Below are 16,334 nucleotides of genomic sequence, written 5' to 3' on the forward strand. Positions count from 1 at the left end.
AGTTTTTTAGTGTTTAACTGTAGTTTTTATTATTCAATCAAGAGTTTGTTATTTTAAAATAGTGCTGGTATGTACTATTTACTCAGAAACAGAAAAGAGATGAAGATTTCTGTTTGTATGAGGAAAATGATTTTAGCACCGTAACTAAAATCCATGGCTGTTCCACACAGGACTGTTGAGAGCAATTAACTTCAGTTGGGGGAACAGTGTGCAGTCTCTTACTGCTTGAGGTATGACACATTCTAACAAGACGATGTAATGCTGGAAGCTGTCATTTTCCCTATGGGATCCGGTAAGCCATGTTTATTAAGATAGTAAATAAGGGCTTCACAAGGGCTTATTAAGACTGTAGACTTTTTCTGGGCTAAATCGATTCATTATTAACACATATTTAGCCTTGAGGAATCATTTATTCTGGGTATTTTGATATGATTATATCGGCAGGCACTGTTTTTGACACCTTATTCTTTAGGGGCTTTCCCTAATCATAGTCAGAGCCTCATTTTCGCGCCGGTATGGCGCACTTGTTTTTGAGGACAGCATGGCATGCAGCTGCATGTGTGTGGAGCTCTGATACATAGAAAAGTCTTTCTGAAGGCATCATTTGGTATCGTATTCCCCTTTGGGCTTGGTTGGGTCTCAGCAAAGCAGATTCCAGGGACTGTAAAGGGGTTAAATATAAAAACGGCTCCGGTTCCGTTATTTTAAGGGTTAAAGCTTCCAAATTTGGTGTGCAATACTTTTAAGGCTTTAAGACACTGTGGTGAAATTTTGGTGAATTTTGAACAATTCCTTCATACTTTTTCGCAATTGCAGTAATAAAGTGTGTTTAGTTTAAAATTTAAAGTGACAGTAACGGTTTTATTTTAAAACGTTTTTTGTGCTTTGTTATCAAGTTTATGCCTGTTTAACATGTCTGAACTACCAGATAGATTGTGTTCTGACTGTGGGGAAACCAAGGTTCCTTCTCATTTAACTATATGTATTTTATGTCATAAAAAAATTTAGTAAAAATGATGCCCAAGATGATTCCTCAAGTGAGGGGAGTAAGCATGGTACTGCATCATCCCCTCCTTCGTCTACACCAGTCTTGCCCATACAGGAGGCCCCTAGTACATCTAGTGCGCCAATACTCCTTACTATGCAACATTTAACGGCTGTAATGGATAATTCTATCAAAAACATTTTAGCCAATATGCCCACTTATCAGCGAAAGCGCGACTGCTCTGTTTTAGAAAATTCTGTAGAGCATGAGAACGCTGATGATATGGTTTCTGAAGGGCCCCTACACCAGTCTGAGGGGGCCAGGGAGGTTTTGTCTGAGGGAGAAATTTCAGATTCAGGAAACATTTCTCAACAAGCTGAACCTGATGTGATTACTTTTAAATTTAAGTTGGAACATCTCCGCACTCTGCTTAAGGAGGTGTTATCCAATTTGGATGATTGTGATTATCTGGTCATTCCAGAACCACTATGTAAAATGGAAAAGTTCTTAGAGGCCCCGGGGCCCCCCGAAGCTTTTCCTATATCCAAGCGGGTGGCGTACATTGTTAGTAAAGAATGGGACAGGCCCGGTATACCTTTAGTACCTCCCCCCATATTTATAAAATTGTTTTCCTATAGTCGACCCCAGAAAGGACTGATGGCAGACAGTCCCCAAGGTCGAGGGGGCGGTTTCTACTCTACACAAGCGCGCCACTATACCCATAGAAGATAGTTGTGCTTTCCAAGATCCTATGGATAAAAAATTAGAAGGTCTGCTAAAGATGTTTGTTCAGCAAGGTTCCCTTCTACAACCAATTGCATGCATTGTCCCTGTCACTGCAGCCGCGTGTTTCTAGTTTGATGAGCTAGGAAAGGCGATTATTAGTAATTCTTCTTCTTATGAGGAGATTATGGACAGAATTCGTGCTCTTAAATTGGCTAATTCTTTCACCCTAGACGCCACCTTGCAATTGGCTAGGTTAGCGGCGAAAAAATTCTGGGTTTGCTATTGTGGCGCAGAGCGTTTTGGTTAAAATCTTGGGCAGCGGATGCGTCTTCCAAGAACAAATTGCTTGACATTCCTTTCAAGGGGAAAACACTCTTTGGCCCTGACTTGAAAGAGATTATCTCGGATATCACTGGGGGCAAGGGCCACGCCCTTCCTCAGGATAGGTCTTTTCAAGACCAAAAATAAACCTAAGTTTCGTCCCTTTCGCAGAAACGGATCAGCCCCAAGGGCTACGTCCTCTAAGCAGGAAGGTAATACTTCTCAAGCCAATCCAGCCTGGAGACCTATGCAAGGCTGGAACAAAGGAAAGCAGGCCAGGAAACCTGCCACTGCTCCCAAGACAGCATGAAATGCGGGCCCCCGATCCGGGACCGGATCTGGTGGGGGGCAGACTCTCTCTCTTCGCTCAGGCTGGGGCAAGAGATGTTCTGGATCCTTGGGCGCTAGAAATAGTCTCCCAAGGTTATTCTCTGGAGTTCAAGGGGCTTCCTCCAAGGGGGAGGTTCCACAGGTCTCAGTTGTCTTCAGACCACATAAGAAGACAGGCATTCTTACATTGGGTAGAAGACCTGCTAAAAATGGGAGTGATTCATCCTGTTCCATTAGGAGAACAAGGGATGGGGTTCTACTCCAATCTGTTCATAGTTCCCAAAAAAGAGGGAACGTTCAGACCAATCTTAGATCTCAAGATCTTGAACAAGTTTCTCAAGGTTCCATCGTTCAAGATGGAAACCATTCGAACACTTCTTCCTTCCATCCAGGAAGGTCAATTCATGACCAAGGTGGATTTCAAGGATGCGTATCTACATATTCCTATCCACAAGGAACATCATCGGTTCCTAAGGTTTGCATTCCTGGACAAGCATTTCCAGTTCGTGGCGTTTTCTTTCGGATTAGCCACTGCTCCTAGGATTTTCTCATAGGTACTGGGGTCCCTTCTGGCGGTGCTAAGACCAAGGGGCATTGCTGTAGTACCTTACTTGGACGACATTCTGATTCGAGCGTCGTCCCTTCCTCAAGTAAAGGCTCACACGGACATTGTCCTGGCCTTTCTCAGATCTCACGGATGGAAAGTGAACGTGGAAAAGAGTTCTCTATCTCCGTCAACGAGGGTTCCCTTCTTGGGAACTATAATAGACTCCTTAGAAATGAGGATTTTTCTGACAGAAGCCAGAAAAACAAAACTCCTAGACTCTTGTCGGATACTTCATTCCGTTCCTCTTCCTTCCATAGCGCAGTGCATGGAAGTGATAGGTTTGATGGTAGCGGCAATGGACATAGTTCCTTTTGTGCGCATTCATCTAAGACCATTACAACTGTTCATGCTCAGTCAGTGGAATGGGGACTATTCAGACTTGTCTCCGAAGATACAAGTAAATCAGAGGACCAGAGACTCATTCCGTTGGTGGCTGTCCCTGGACAACCTGTCACAAGGGATGACCTTCCGCAGACCAGAGTGGGTCATTGTCACGACCGACGCCAGTCTGATGGGCTGGGGCGCGGTCTGGGGATCCCTGAAAGCTCAGGGTCTTTGGTCTCGGGTAGAATCTCTTCTACCGATAAATATTCTGGAACTGAGAGCGATATTCAATGCTCTCAAAGCTTGGCCTCAGCTAGCGAGGGCCAAGTTCATACATCAACCATCAGGGGGGAACAAGGAGTTCCCTAGCGATGGAAGAAGTGACCAAAATCATTCTATGGGCGGAGTCTCACTCCTGCCACCTGTCTGCTATCCACATCCCAGGAGTGGAAAATTGGGAAGCGGATTTTCTGAGTCGTCAGACATTGCATCCGGGGGAGTGGGAACTCCATCCGGAAATCTTTGCCCAAGTCACTCAACCGTGGGGCATTCCAGACATGGATCTGATGGCCTCTCGTCAGAACTTCAGAGTTCCTTACTACGGGTACAGATCCAGGGATCCCAAGGCGGCTCTAGTGGATGCACTAGTAGCACCTTGGACCTTCAAACTAGCTTATGTGTTCCCGCCGTTTCCTCTCATCCCCAGGCTGGTAGCCAGGATCAATCAGGAGAGGGCGTCGGTGATTTTGATAGCTCCTGCGTGGCCACGCAGGACTTGGTATGCAGATCTGGTGAATATGTCATCGGCTCCACCATGGAAGCTACCTTTGAGACGAGACCTTCTTGTTCTAGGTCCGTTCGACCCACTCCAGCTGACTGCTTGGAGATTGAACGCTTGATCTTATCAAAGCGAGGGTTCTCAGATTCTGTTATTAATACTCTTGTTCAGGCCTGAAAGCCTGTAACCAGAAAAATTACCACATAATTTGGTATATCTGTTGGTGTGAATCTGCAGGATTCCCTTGGGACAAGGTTAAGATTCCTAAGAGTCTATCCTTCCTTCGAGAAGGATTGGAAAAAGGATTATCTGTAAGTTCCTTGACGGGACAGATTTCTGCCTTGTCTGTGTTACTTCACAAAAAGCTGGCAGCTGTGCCAGATGTTCTAGCCTTTGTTCAGGCTCTGGTTAGAATCAAGCCTGTTTACAAAATTTTGACTCCTCCTTGGAGTCTCAACCTAGTTCTTTCAGTTCTTCAGGGGGTTCCGTTTGAACCCTTACATTCCGTTGATATTAAGTTATTATCTTGGAAAGTTTTGTTTTTGGTTGCAATTTCTTCTGCTAGAAGAGTTTCAGAATTATCTGCTCTGCAGTGTTCTTCTCCTTATCTGGTGTTCCATGCAGATAAGGTGGTTTTGCGTACTAAACCTGGTTTTCTTCCAAAAGTTGTTTCTAACAAAAACATTAACCAGGAGATAGTTGTGCCTTCTTTGTGTCCTAATCCAGTTTCAAAGAAGGAACGTTTGTTGCACAACTTGGATGTAGTTCGTGCTCTCAAATTTTACTTAGCAGCTACTAAGGATTTCAGACAAACTTTGTCTTTGTTTGTTGTTTATTCTGGTAAACGGAGAGGTCAAAAAGCAACTTCTACCTCTCTCTCCTTCTGGATTAAAAGCATTATCCGATTGGCTTATGAGACTGCCGGACGGCAGCCTCCTGAAAGAATCACAGCTCACTCCACTAGGGCTGTGGCTTCCACATGGGCCTTCAAGAACGAGGCTTCTGTTGATCAGATATGTAAGGCAGCGACTTGGTCTTCACTGCACACTTTTTCTAAATTTTACAAATTTGATACTTTTGCTTCTTCTGAGGCTATTTTTGGGAGAAAGGTTTTGCAAGCCGTGGTGCCTTCCATTTAGGTGACCTGATTTGCTCCCTCCCTTCATCCGTGTCCTAAAGCTTTGGTATTGGTTCCCACAAGTAAGGATGACGCCGTGGACCGGACACACCTATGTTGGAGAAAACAGAATTTATGTTTACCTGATAAATTACTTTCTCCAACGGTGTGTCCGGTCCACGGCCCGCCCTGGTTTTTTTAATCAGGTCTGATAATTTATTTTCTTTAACTACAGTCACCACGGTAACATATGGTTTCTCCTATGCAAATATTCCTCCTTAACGTCGGTCGAATGACTGGGGTAGGCGGAGCCTAGGAGGGATCATGTGACCAGCTTTGCTGGGCTCTTTGCCATTTCCTGTTGGGGAAGAGAATATCCCACAAGTAAGGATGACGCCGTGGACCGGACACACCGTTGGAGAAAGTAATTTATCAGGTAAACATAAATTCTGTTTTTGTCTCTATCCCAACTTGTTTTATGTCCCTTTAAAAAAAAAATTTTTACCGTTCCTGTTGCATGATATAGAAAAGGGTGCTGGAGGCTATTTGCAGCTTAATCTAAGGTAAGACGTTAAGATGACTAAAGTGTAGACTGTCCCCTTTAATCTGTTTTCTCAGATCACAAGCTGTGGTTGGTTTTTAAATTAGCCTTGGCTTAATAATGGTTAAGGCAGTTTCACTGAAGAGGGTGTCTGGAAATATTTTTGCATATTTGTAGAAAATGATTCAGACATTTATTTTTGGGTCTTTTATCAGGGCATATCCTAAGGATTTTGTATTAAAGGGACATTACTCACATAGGCCTAGATTTAGAGTTTGGCGGTAGCCGTGAAAACCAGCGTTAGAGGCTCCTAACGCTGGTTTTAGGCTACCGCCGGTATTTGGAGTCAGTGATTAAAGGGTCTAACGCTCACTTTTCAGCCGCGACTTTTCCATACCGCAGATCCCCTTACGTCAATTGCGTATCCTATCTTTTCAATGGGATCTTTCTAACTCCGGTATTTAGAGTCGTGGCTGAAGTGAGCGTTAGAATTCTAACGACAAAACTCCAGCCGCAGAAAAAAGTCAGTAGTTAAGAGCTTTCTGGGCTAACGCCGGTTTATAAAGCTCTTAACTACTGTGCTCTAAAGTACACTAACACCCATAAACTACCTATGTACCCCTAAACTGAGGTCCCCCCACATCGCCGCCACTCGATTAAATTTTTTTAACCCCTAATCTGCCGACCGCCACCTACGTTATACTTATGTACCCCTAATCTGCTGCCCCTAACACCGCCGACCCCTATATTATATTTATTAACCCCTAACCTGCCCCCCACAACGTCGCCGCCAGCTACCTACAATAATTAACCCCTAATCTGCCGACCGCAAAGAGCCGCCACCTACATTATAGCTATGTACCCCTAATCTGCTGCCCCTAACACCGCCGACCCCTATATTATATTTATTAACCCCCTAATCTGCCCCCCTCAACGTCGCCTCCACCTGCCTACACTTATTAACCCCTAATCTGCCGACCGCAAAGCGCCGCCACCTACGTTATCCTTATGTACCCCTAATCTGCTGCCCCTAACACCGCCGCCGCCAGCTACCTACAATAATTAACCCCTAATCTGCCGACCGGAGCTCACCGCTATTCTAATAATTTTTTTAACCCCTAAAGCTAATTCTAACCCTAACACCCCCCTAAATTAAATATAATTTTATTCTAACGAAATAAATTAACTCTTATTAAATAACTTATTCCTATTTAAAGCTAAATACTTACCTGTAAAATAAACCCTAATATAGCTACAATATAACGAATAATTACATTGTAGCTATTTTAGGATTAATATTTATTTTACAGGCAACTTTGTAATTATTTTAACCAGGTACAATAGCTATTAAATAGTTAAGAACTATTTAATAGTTACCTAGTTAAAATAATAACAAAATTACCTGTAAAATAAATCCTAACCTAAGTTACAATTAAACCTAACACTACACTATCATTAAATTAATTAAATAAAATACCTACAATTATCTACAATTAAACCTAACACTACACTATCAATCAATTAATTAAATACAATTCCTTCAAATAAATACAATTAAATAAACTAACTAAAGTACAAAAACAAAAAAAGAACTAAGTTACAAAAAATAAAAAAATATTTACAAACATTAGAAAGCAATACAACAATTTTAAACTAATTACACCTACTCTAAGCCCCCTAATAAAATAACAAAGACCCCCAAAATAAAAAAATGCCCTACCCTATTCTAAATTACTAAAGTTCAAAGCTCTTTTACCTTACCAGCCCTGAACAGGGCCCTTTGCGGGGCATGCCCCAAATAATTCAGCTCTTTTGCCTGTAAAAAAAACACATACAATACCCCCCCCTCCCCAACATTACAACCCACCACCCACATACCCCTAATCTAACCCAAACCCCCCTTAAATAAACCTAACACTAAGCCCCTGAAGATCTTCCTACCTTGTGTTAACCTCGCCAGGTTCACCGATCGGTCCAGAGTCTTGATCCAAGCCCAAGCGGGGGGCTGAAGAGTGATGTCCATCCTCGGGCTGAAGTCTGGATCCAAGCGGCGGCTGAAGAAATCCATCATCGGGCTGAAGTCGGAAGTCCATCATCGGGATGAAGTCTTCTATCAAGCCGCATCTTCAATCTTCTTTCTTCTGGAGCGGAGCCATCTTCTTCCAAGCCGACGCGGAACATCCTCTTCAACCGACGACTAGACGACGAATGACGGTTCCTTTAAGGGACGTCATCCAAGATGGCGTCCCTCGAATTCCGATTGGCTGATAGGATTCTATCAGCCAATCGGAATTAAGGTAGGAATATTCTGATTGGCTGATGGAATCAGCCAATCAGAATCAAGTTCAATCCGATTGGCTGATCCGATCAGCCAATAGAATGCGAGCTCAATCTGATTGGCTGATCGGATCAGCCAATAGAATGCGAGCTCAATCTGATTGGCTGATCGGATCAGCCAATCGGATTGAACTTGATTCTGATTGGCTGATTCCATCAGCCAATCAGAATATTCCTACCTTAATTCCGATTGGCTGATAGAATCCTATCAGCCAATCGGAATTCGAGGGACGCCATTTTGGATGACGTCCCTTAAAGGAACCGTCATTCATCGTCTAGTCGTCGGTTGAAGAGGATGTTCCGCGTCGGCTTGGAAGAAGATGGCTCCGCTCCGCTCCAGAAGAAAGAAGATTGAAGATGCGGCTTGATAGAAGACTTCATCCCGATGATGGACTTCCGACTTCAGCCCGATGATGGATTTCTTCAGCCGCCGCTTGGATCCAGACTTCAGCCCGAGGATGGACATCACTCTTCAGCCCCCCGCTTGGGCTTGGATCAAGACTCTGGACCGATCGGTGAACCCGGCGAGGTGAACACAAGGTAGGAAGATCTTCAGGGGCTTAGTGTTAGGTTTATTTAAGGGGGGTTTGGGTTAGATTAGGGGTATGTGGGTGGTGGGTTGTAATGTTGGGGGGGGTATTGTATGTGTTTTTTTTACAGGCAAAAGAGCTGAATTATTTGGGGCATGCCCCGCAAAGGGCCCTGTTCAGGGCTGGTAAGGTAAAAGAGCTTTGAACTTTAGTAATTTAGAATAGGGTAGGGCATTTTTTTATTTTGGAGGTCTTTGTTATTTTATTAGGGGGCTTAGAGTAGGTGTAATTAGTTTAAAATTGTTGTAATTTTTTCTAATGTTTGTAAATATTTTTTTATTTTTTGTAACTTAGTTCTTTTTTATTTTTTGTACTTTAGTTAGTTTATTTAATTGTATTTATTTGTAGGAATTGTATTTAATTAATTGATTGATAGTGTAGTGTTAGGTTTAATTGTAGATAATTGTAGGTATTTTATTTAATTAATTTAATGATAGTGTAGTGTTAGGTTTAATTGTAACTTAGGTTAGGATTTATTTTACAGGTAATTTTGTTATTATTTTAACTAGGTAACTATTAAATAGTTCTTAACTATTTAATAGCTATTGTACCTGGTTAAAATAATTACAAAGTTGCCTGTAAAATAAATATTAATCCTAAAATTATTTATATTGTAGCTATATTAGGGTTTATTTTACAGGTAAGTATTTAGCTTTAAATAGGAATAAGTTATTTAATAAGAGTTAATTAATTTCGTTAGATTTAAATTATATTTAATTTAGGGGGGTGTTAGTGTTAGGGTTAGACTTAGCTTTAGGGGTTAATACATTTATTAGAATAGCGGTGAGCTCCAGTCGGCAGATTAGGGGTTAATGTTTGAAGTTAGGTGTCGGCGATGTTAGGGAGGGCAGATTAGGGGTTAATACTATTTATTATAGGGTTAGTGAGGCGGATTAGGGGTTAATAACTTTATTATAATAGCGGTGCGGTCCGGTCGGCAGATTAGGGGTTAATAAGTGTAGGCAGGTGGAGGCGATGTTGTGGGGGGCAGATTAGGGGTTAATAAATATAATATAGGGGTCGGCGATGTTAGGACAGCAGATTAGGGGTACATAGGGATAATGTAAGTAGCGGCGGTTTACGGAGCGGCAGATTAGGGGTTAAAAATAATATGCAGGGGTCAGCGATAGCGGGGGCGGCATATTAGGGGTTAATAAGTGTAAGGTTAGGGGTGTTTAGACTCGGGGTACATGTTAGGGTGTTAGGTGCAGACGTAGGAAGTGTTTCCCCATAGCAAACAATGGGGCTGCGTTAGGAGCTGAACGCGGCTTTTTTGCAGGTGTTAGTTTTTTTTTCAGCTCAAACAGCCCCATTGTTTCCTATGGGGGAATCGTGCACGAGCACGTTTTTGAGGCTGGCCGCGTCCGTAAGCAACTCTGGTATCGAGAGTTGCAGTGGCGTTAAATATGCCTGTACGCTCCCTTTTTGGAGCCTAACGCAGCCATTCTGTGGACTCTCAATACCAGAGTTATTTTAAAGGTGCGGCCAGAAAAAAGCCAGCGTTAGCTACGCGGGTCGTTACCGACAAAACTCTAAATCTAGGCGTTAATGAATCATTTATAGAATTATGTATTCAGAGCAAATAGTAGCCTGAGAATAATATAGACATGTATTTTTAAAAATGATATTAGGTAACATTTTAATGTCTATAAAGCAGTTGGCGCCGCCATATTGTAACTTAGTTTTCTTTTTCTGTTATGGCCAATTAGGGACAGTTATTAATGCTCACTAAAGTTTGAGAATTTGGGAAGCCCACAATAATCAGAATTCAATTACAGGAAAATTGAACAAAATTAATAATTTAAGTATATTGCAAAGTTATTTTAATATATATAATTAAACATTGTATATGAATATCTCAAAGTGTTTAGTGTCCATTTAAAGTCTCAACTCTTAAATGGAATTCTACTGATTGCATAATACTTTTATTAATTGAATTTAAACAATAAGTTTGAATTATTATAATAGAAAATTTCCCAACATTTCTCACAGAGAGGGAGATGAAGGGGACATGTGGACAGTGCATGTGGACAGTGACCAGCAAGAGTTTGGTGGGTGGGGCTATAACAGGAGGGACGGGCACAAGGGAGTGCCATTGGACAGGCATGTTGTGAGCAGAACCAAGATAGTCCCAGGAAACCAGGACATATTCTCTAAGAAATTGCAGTAGAGGCAATGGGTGGACCTCTCGTGATGTGGGAGGTAGGCAATCTCTGGGAAAAATTGCTTTTTTTTTTTGTAAAGTTTAATTTTTTTTTTTTTTTTTTTTTACAGTTTAAAAGAATCTGAACAATAGAATCATCTTTAAACACACATAATGGGCTCCATTTATTAAGCAGTGGATGCTGCTTCGGAGGCCCATCGCTTCGTAAGACCGCTGTTCCTTAATCAAAAGGTGGCGGATTGAAATCATTCCGATCAGGATTATTGACAGTTCTTGCTAGCGGCCGATTGGCCGTCAGTGAGCAGGGGGCGGCATTGCACAAGTATTTCACCAGAAATGCTTGTGCAATGTATCTGCATTTAGCGATGTTGAGCGGGCATGATTCACTATAGCGAATCATGTCCACTCAATAAATATACCCCAATGCATTAATGTTTTGTTTTGAGCTCCTGTAGTGAGTAACAGAATTAAAAGGAAAGTCAACATTCTTATTAATGTTACATAATCCTGCACTTTGTACAAATTAATGAAACATTAACCTAGCGGTACCTGTAAAAAAATAAAATAAAGCATATTAAATATTTAACCCCCAAAACTTTATTTATCTTCACTTCCTCGCTGTCCTCTTCTGCTTCGCTCCTTTTTTTTTCAGCCGATAGGTTTACCCAGCATGGGAGTGCGCTACATTTAGTTCAGTGACACACTTTTGAAATAAGAGCGGCACAGAAGAATATGGCGTAAAGTTAAAGGGTTAGGGGCCGATTTATCATGGCCCGAACGAGGCCACATACATCTTTTTCTGCGCGAGCCTTCAGGCTCGCCGGCAACAGGAGTTAAGAAGGCGGCGTACAGCAATCAGCCAGATCACATACGATCGGGTTGATTGACACCCCCTGCTCGGGTTGATTGACACCCCCTGCTAGCGGCCGCGAATCTGCAGGGGCGCAAAGCACAAGCAGTTCACCAGAACTGCTTGTGCAATGTTAAATGTTGTTATGTCGGCATTCAGCAATGTCGGGCTGACATGATTGCTACAGCGGATCATGTACGTCCGACTCTTAATAAATCGGCCCCTTAGTCTTTAACATACATTATTTTTTTTACACGTATCGCTAGGTTAATGTTACATAATTCTGCACATATTGACTGTCCCTTTAAATTATCCATGGGAAAGTTTTGTGAGGAGTTGAATATATTTGTTTGTATATGTGCTCAGTCACATAACGGTTTCCAGCTGACACAATCTAATTTACCTCTAACACAAATAGAACAATATTTTTACATTTTGCCCATTAAAGAAGCTCTAACCTTTGATGCCCTATTTCCCATGGCTGTTTCCTTGTATGGACAAAATGATAATGCTGCATCAGTCCAGAACTCTTGTTTCCACAATGCTGTGTCAGGGGACTGTGCCTGCTGATCTAAAGAACCCATTAGGAAGTCTGGACAGGAAAGCTAAATATTTCACAGCTGTTCAACATGACTAAGTATTTTTTTTTCTTTCTTATCATTGTTAAACACTAAGGGCCAGAGTAGAAGTGGAGCGCTAAATATTGCTTTCATGAAAGCGATATTTGCGCTCCACTGAGTGATACCAGCGCACACGAATTTGCGCTGGTATTACAAGTTGACAGCAATTGTTTGCATTTATGGGAAGCATTGCGCTCACAAGATTGTGATTCCATAGGCTGCAATGGAAGCCTTGTTCCGATGCTGTCATACACGGTACAGAACCAAAGTGCAGCAAAGGGGGTAAGGCATGCAGCGATGGCAGCACATTTTAAATATATATGTATATGACTATATACAAATATATACACATATTAACACATAAATATATATATATATATATACACAAAAGCATATACATATATATTTACAGGGAACACACAATTTATTGGGAACACACAGTTCCTATAGACCGCAATGTAAAGGCACTTATCAGTGCCGTTTTTTTTTCTTACAACCCACACCCGCCAACTTTAGCCCCTGAAAACTGCCTGGTGCAGTTATTTTATTTTTAAAAAATGCTATATTTTTTATTTTTTTATAAAATACACACCACTGTATTTTGGGGGCTTTTGGGGCACATTTATAAAATTAAATCTGATGTCTGGTTAATTTTATGAGCGCTAATTGCTACCACAATTATTTAGCATGCGATAAATTAGCGCTCCACTTGTAATCTAGACCTTAATAAATTCAAGCTAGAATGATGTATTTAAAGGAAAGATTAGCCTGAGTATAATATGTATTTATGTGTAATAATTGTTATTATATTTAAGTATTGAAAAAATAAGTGTATCGTTTTAGTGTCAATAAAGCAATGGGTTACCCCGTGTTATAACCTAGGTTTCCTTTTTACTGAGGTCAAATAAGGACATTTGGGTCACTAGAACCCTTCCAATCTGAGAGACCTGGAGCAATTGGAGAAAGAAGTGTGGTACAAAATTCCAGGAGAGAGGTGTAAGAAATCATTGATGGTTACAGAAAGCTATTGATTTCAGTTATTTTTTCCAAGGGGTGTGCTACCAAATATTAAATTGAAGGTGCCAATAATTGTGTCCAGTCCATTTTTGGAGTTTTGCGTGGAATGTATCAAATTTACATTCCGCGCAAAATTATTTACATTATTTATTAATATTTTGAATACTTCATATTTAATAAATACATAATGCGAGTACATAAATTTTTCATATGTGCTAACCTGACTTGAGGAGCATTATGTATTTATTAAATATTAAATATTGAAAAATATTAAAAAAATAATGTAAATAATTAAAAATTAAAACCATAGAATATATATATATATATATATATATATATATATATCAAAATAGATCCGCACTCACTGGACTTTAAATAACGTGGTTTATTGTTGTGACGTTTCGGGGATCATAGTCCCCTTCATCAGAAGGTTTGGTCTGATGAAGGGGACGTTTTGATCCCCGAAACATCACAATAATAAACCACATTTTGTTATTTAAAGTCCAGTGAGTGCTGATCTATTTTGCAGTATTGAAAACCATTGTTCCTGACACCCTGGCCAGTCAATGAGGAGGTGAGAGTGCTTATCCCACAACTATTGCTTTATATATATATATATATATATATATATATATATATATATATATATATATATATATATATATATATATATATATTTATTTATATTACAGTATCTATAATAATTATTAAAGGGACACTGAACCCAATTTTTTTCTTTCATGATTGAGATAGAACATGAAATTTTAAGCAACTTTCTAATTTACTCCTATTATCACATTTTCTTTATTCTCTTGGTATCTTTATTTGAAATGCAAGAATGTAAGTTTAGATGCCGGCCCTTTTTGGTGAACAACCTGGGTTTTCCTTGCTGATTGGTGGATAAATTCACCCACCAATAAAAAAAAAAGTGCTGTCCAGAGTTCCATAAAAAAAAGTTTAGATGACTTCTTTTTCAAATAAAGATAGCAAGAGAACGAAGAAATCACGAAAGAAAATTTTTGGGTTCAGTGTACCTTTAAGTATTAGTAAAAGGTTTTTACAATATTTCATATTTAATATTTCAATAATAAGCCTTAAGATAACTAATTTGTAATGTTCGCTAACCCAACAATGCATTAAACCGAAAGCGAGAAACCTGAAGCGCATTACGCATATTTTACATTCCAATGTGCATATTTTACATTCCAGTTTTTATTATTAAATATATATTTCTATATATATTTTTGATAATGTTAAGATAAAACATATATATGTATTCCTATATATCTATAGGAATCAATATACAGGTATATATATATTAATTTAAGTATGTGAAGAATATTAAAATGTGAAATATTAAGTGTTAGGTTTTCTTTTTTTCTGTGCTCTCCAATGAAATATGTGGGGAGAAAAAGTTAGCGTGGTCGCGATATCCGAAGCCCTTTATTTAGCACAAATCATGTTTAGCTTGTGTGCAAAAGTTTTACTTTCAACTTGTACACATGCAAAGCAAAAAAGATTATTTTTAGAGAGTTAACGTTTTAGCGTGCCACTTGTAATCTAGCCCACTATCAAAATAATATACCAGTAGTTTGATAAAAAGTGGTTTGGAAGGCCATTTTTAAAAATAATAATAGTCCGTAGCAAAACTCAGTATGGTCTCTGTATGCATCAAGTGTTTATACTCTGGAATAAAAGCCTTACAACAGGATACATTGATATGGGGAGATCCATATTAGGTTGTTTCTCTTTGCTACTGTCCCCATATATAAATATTTCCTTTAGGGCTTATGTCCCTACATTTACTACGTGGATATAAAGGATTACCAGCCCAGTCTATGGGTATGTAGGGTTTATATGAATTTATTTGTGTGCCGTTATAAACAGATGTGTCCAAGGGAACGTTGAAGACCATAAAACAGAACTGCTGTAACTCGTGCTGTGTTTGCATTTCAGCTACAGACCTATTGTCGAGTACATTGATGCGCAGTTTGAGGCCTTTTTGCAGGAAGAACTGAAGATCAAGCGATCTCTCTACAACTACCACGACACAAGGATTCACGCTTGTCTATACTTCATCGCTCCCACTGGACACTCTTTGAAGTCTCTTGACTTGGTCACCATGAAGAAGCTTGACAGTAAGGTACTCACTGATATTCTCAGCAGCACTGGTCTTCTGCTGCCATTTCTATGTTTTCTCCTTATACAACAATAATGTTTGTACTACTTATGTGTAAGCTGGGCGTGTGTTCGCCTTGGTTCTGGAAAACAAACAGTTCTTATGCTTTTCTGTACAAAGACAGCATTATTAAATGTGTTTAAAGGAACAGTTACCGTATATAAAATCTTTAGTTATGCATGGTCAAACAGTATACTTATTTTGCCCCCTTTTCATGTAATTTTGTTCTAAAATTTGTGGATTTTTAATTCTCAGTACTGAAAATGCACACTGCTGACTTCTCAAGGTTAACCCTGGTACATAACTTTCTCTATTTGGTTTTACCTGATAAAAACTGCAAAACAATGCATCCTATACTAACATTATCCTTGTGGCTCGCCTTGTCAGCTGCAGACTCCAGCCCTGATTGGCTCCTCTAAATAAGGCAAGTGATGGGTGGAAATTGGCTATTGAAAAACAATTACAGCCAGCAATATGTAAATGTATTTTAAAAATGTTTTGAGTTAGCTGATATTTTTTGCAAAATAAGCAAAATGTCTTGTAATTACAAGGTATTCACTATTCCTTTAACCAACAAATCAAAAGTATTGTCAAACAACTGCCTACTTTGGAGAATTAAGTTTAAAGTACCTACTGGGCGCAAGCTTCCTCGGTCTGCTAATATCCTGTGCTCTTGGTACATATTTTCATGCGCATGTGGGCAGGCACTAGATCGCTATTGAATTTGGTGATGCTTTATTATTAAACAATAAGGCTAATGTCTGTACCTCCTGCTCCATAAACGTTAATACAACATGCACTCTAGCAATACAATAACGTTTCTGCACACTTTAGCACCACGTGTCTTG

The 16,334-nt window shown here is 39.9% G+C and overlaps 1 protein-coding gene across 3 annotated transcripts in view; it reads left to right on the forward strand.

Moving 5' to 3' along the window:
* Positions 1-16,334, forward strand: part of SEPTIN11 (septin 11) — a 273,295-nt gene that overhangs the window by 154,777 nt on the left and 102,184 nt on the right. For all 3 annotated transcript variants that reach the window (XM_053703412.1, XM_053703411.1, XM_053703413.1), the window contains exon 4: positions 15,264-15,450. In XM_053703412.1, coding sequence (XP_053559387.1) covers positions 15,264-15,450 — 187 coding nt within the window. The remainder of the gene's footprint in view (positions 1-15,263; positions 15,451-16,334) is intronic.

This window comes from Bombina bombina, chromosome 2 (genome assembly GCF_027579735.1).
Source record: "Bombina bombina isolate aBomBom1 chromosome 2, aBomBom1.pri, whole genome shotgun sequence".
Lineage (NCBI taxonomy): Eukaryota > Metazoa > Chordata > Amphibia > Anura > Bombinatoridae > Bombina > Bombina bombina.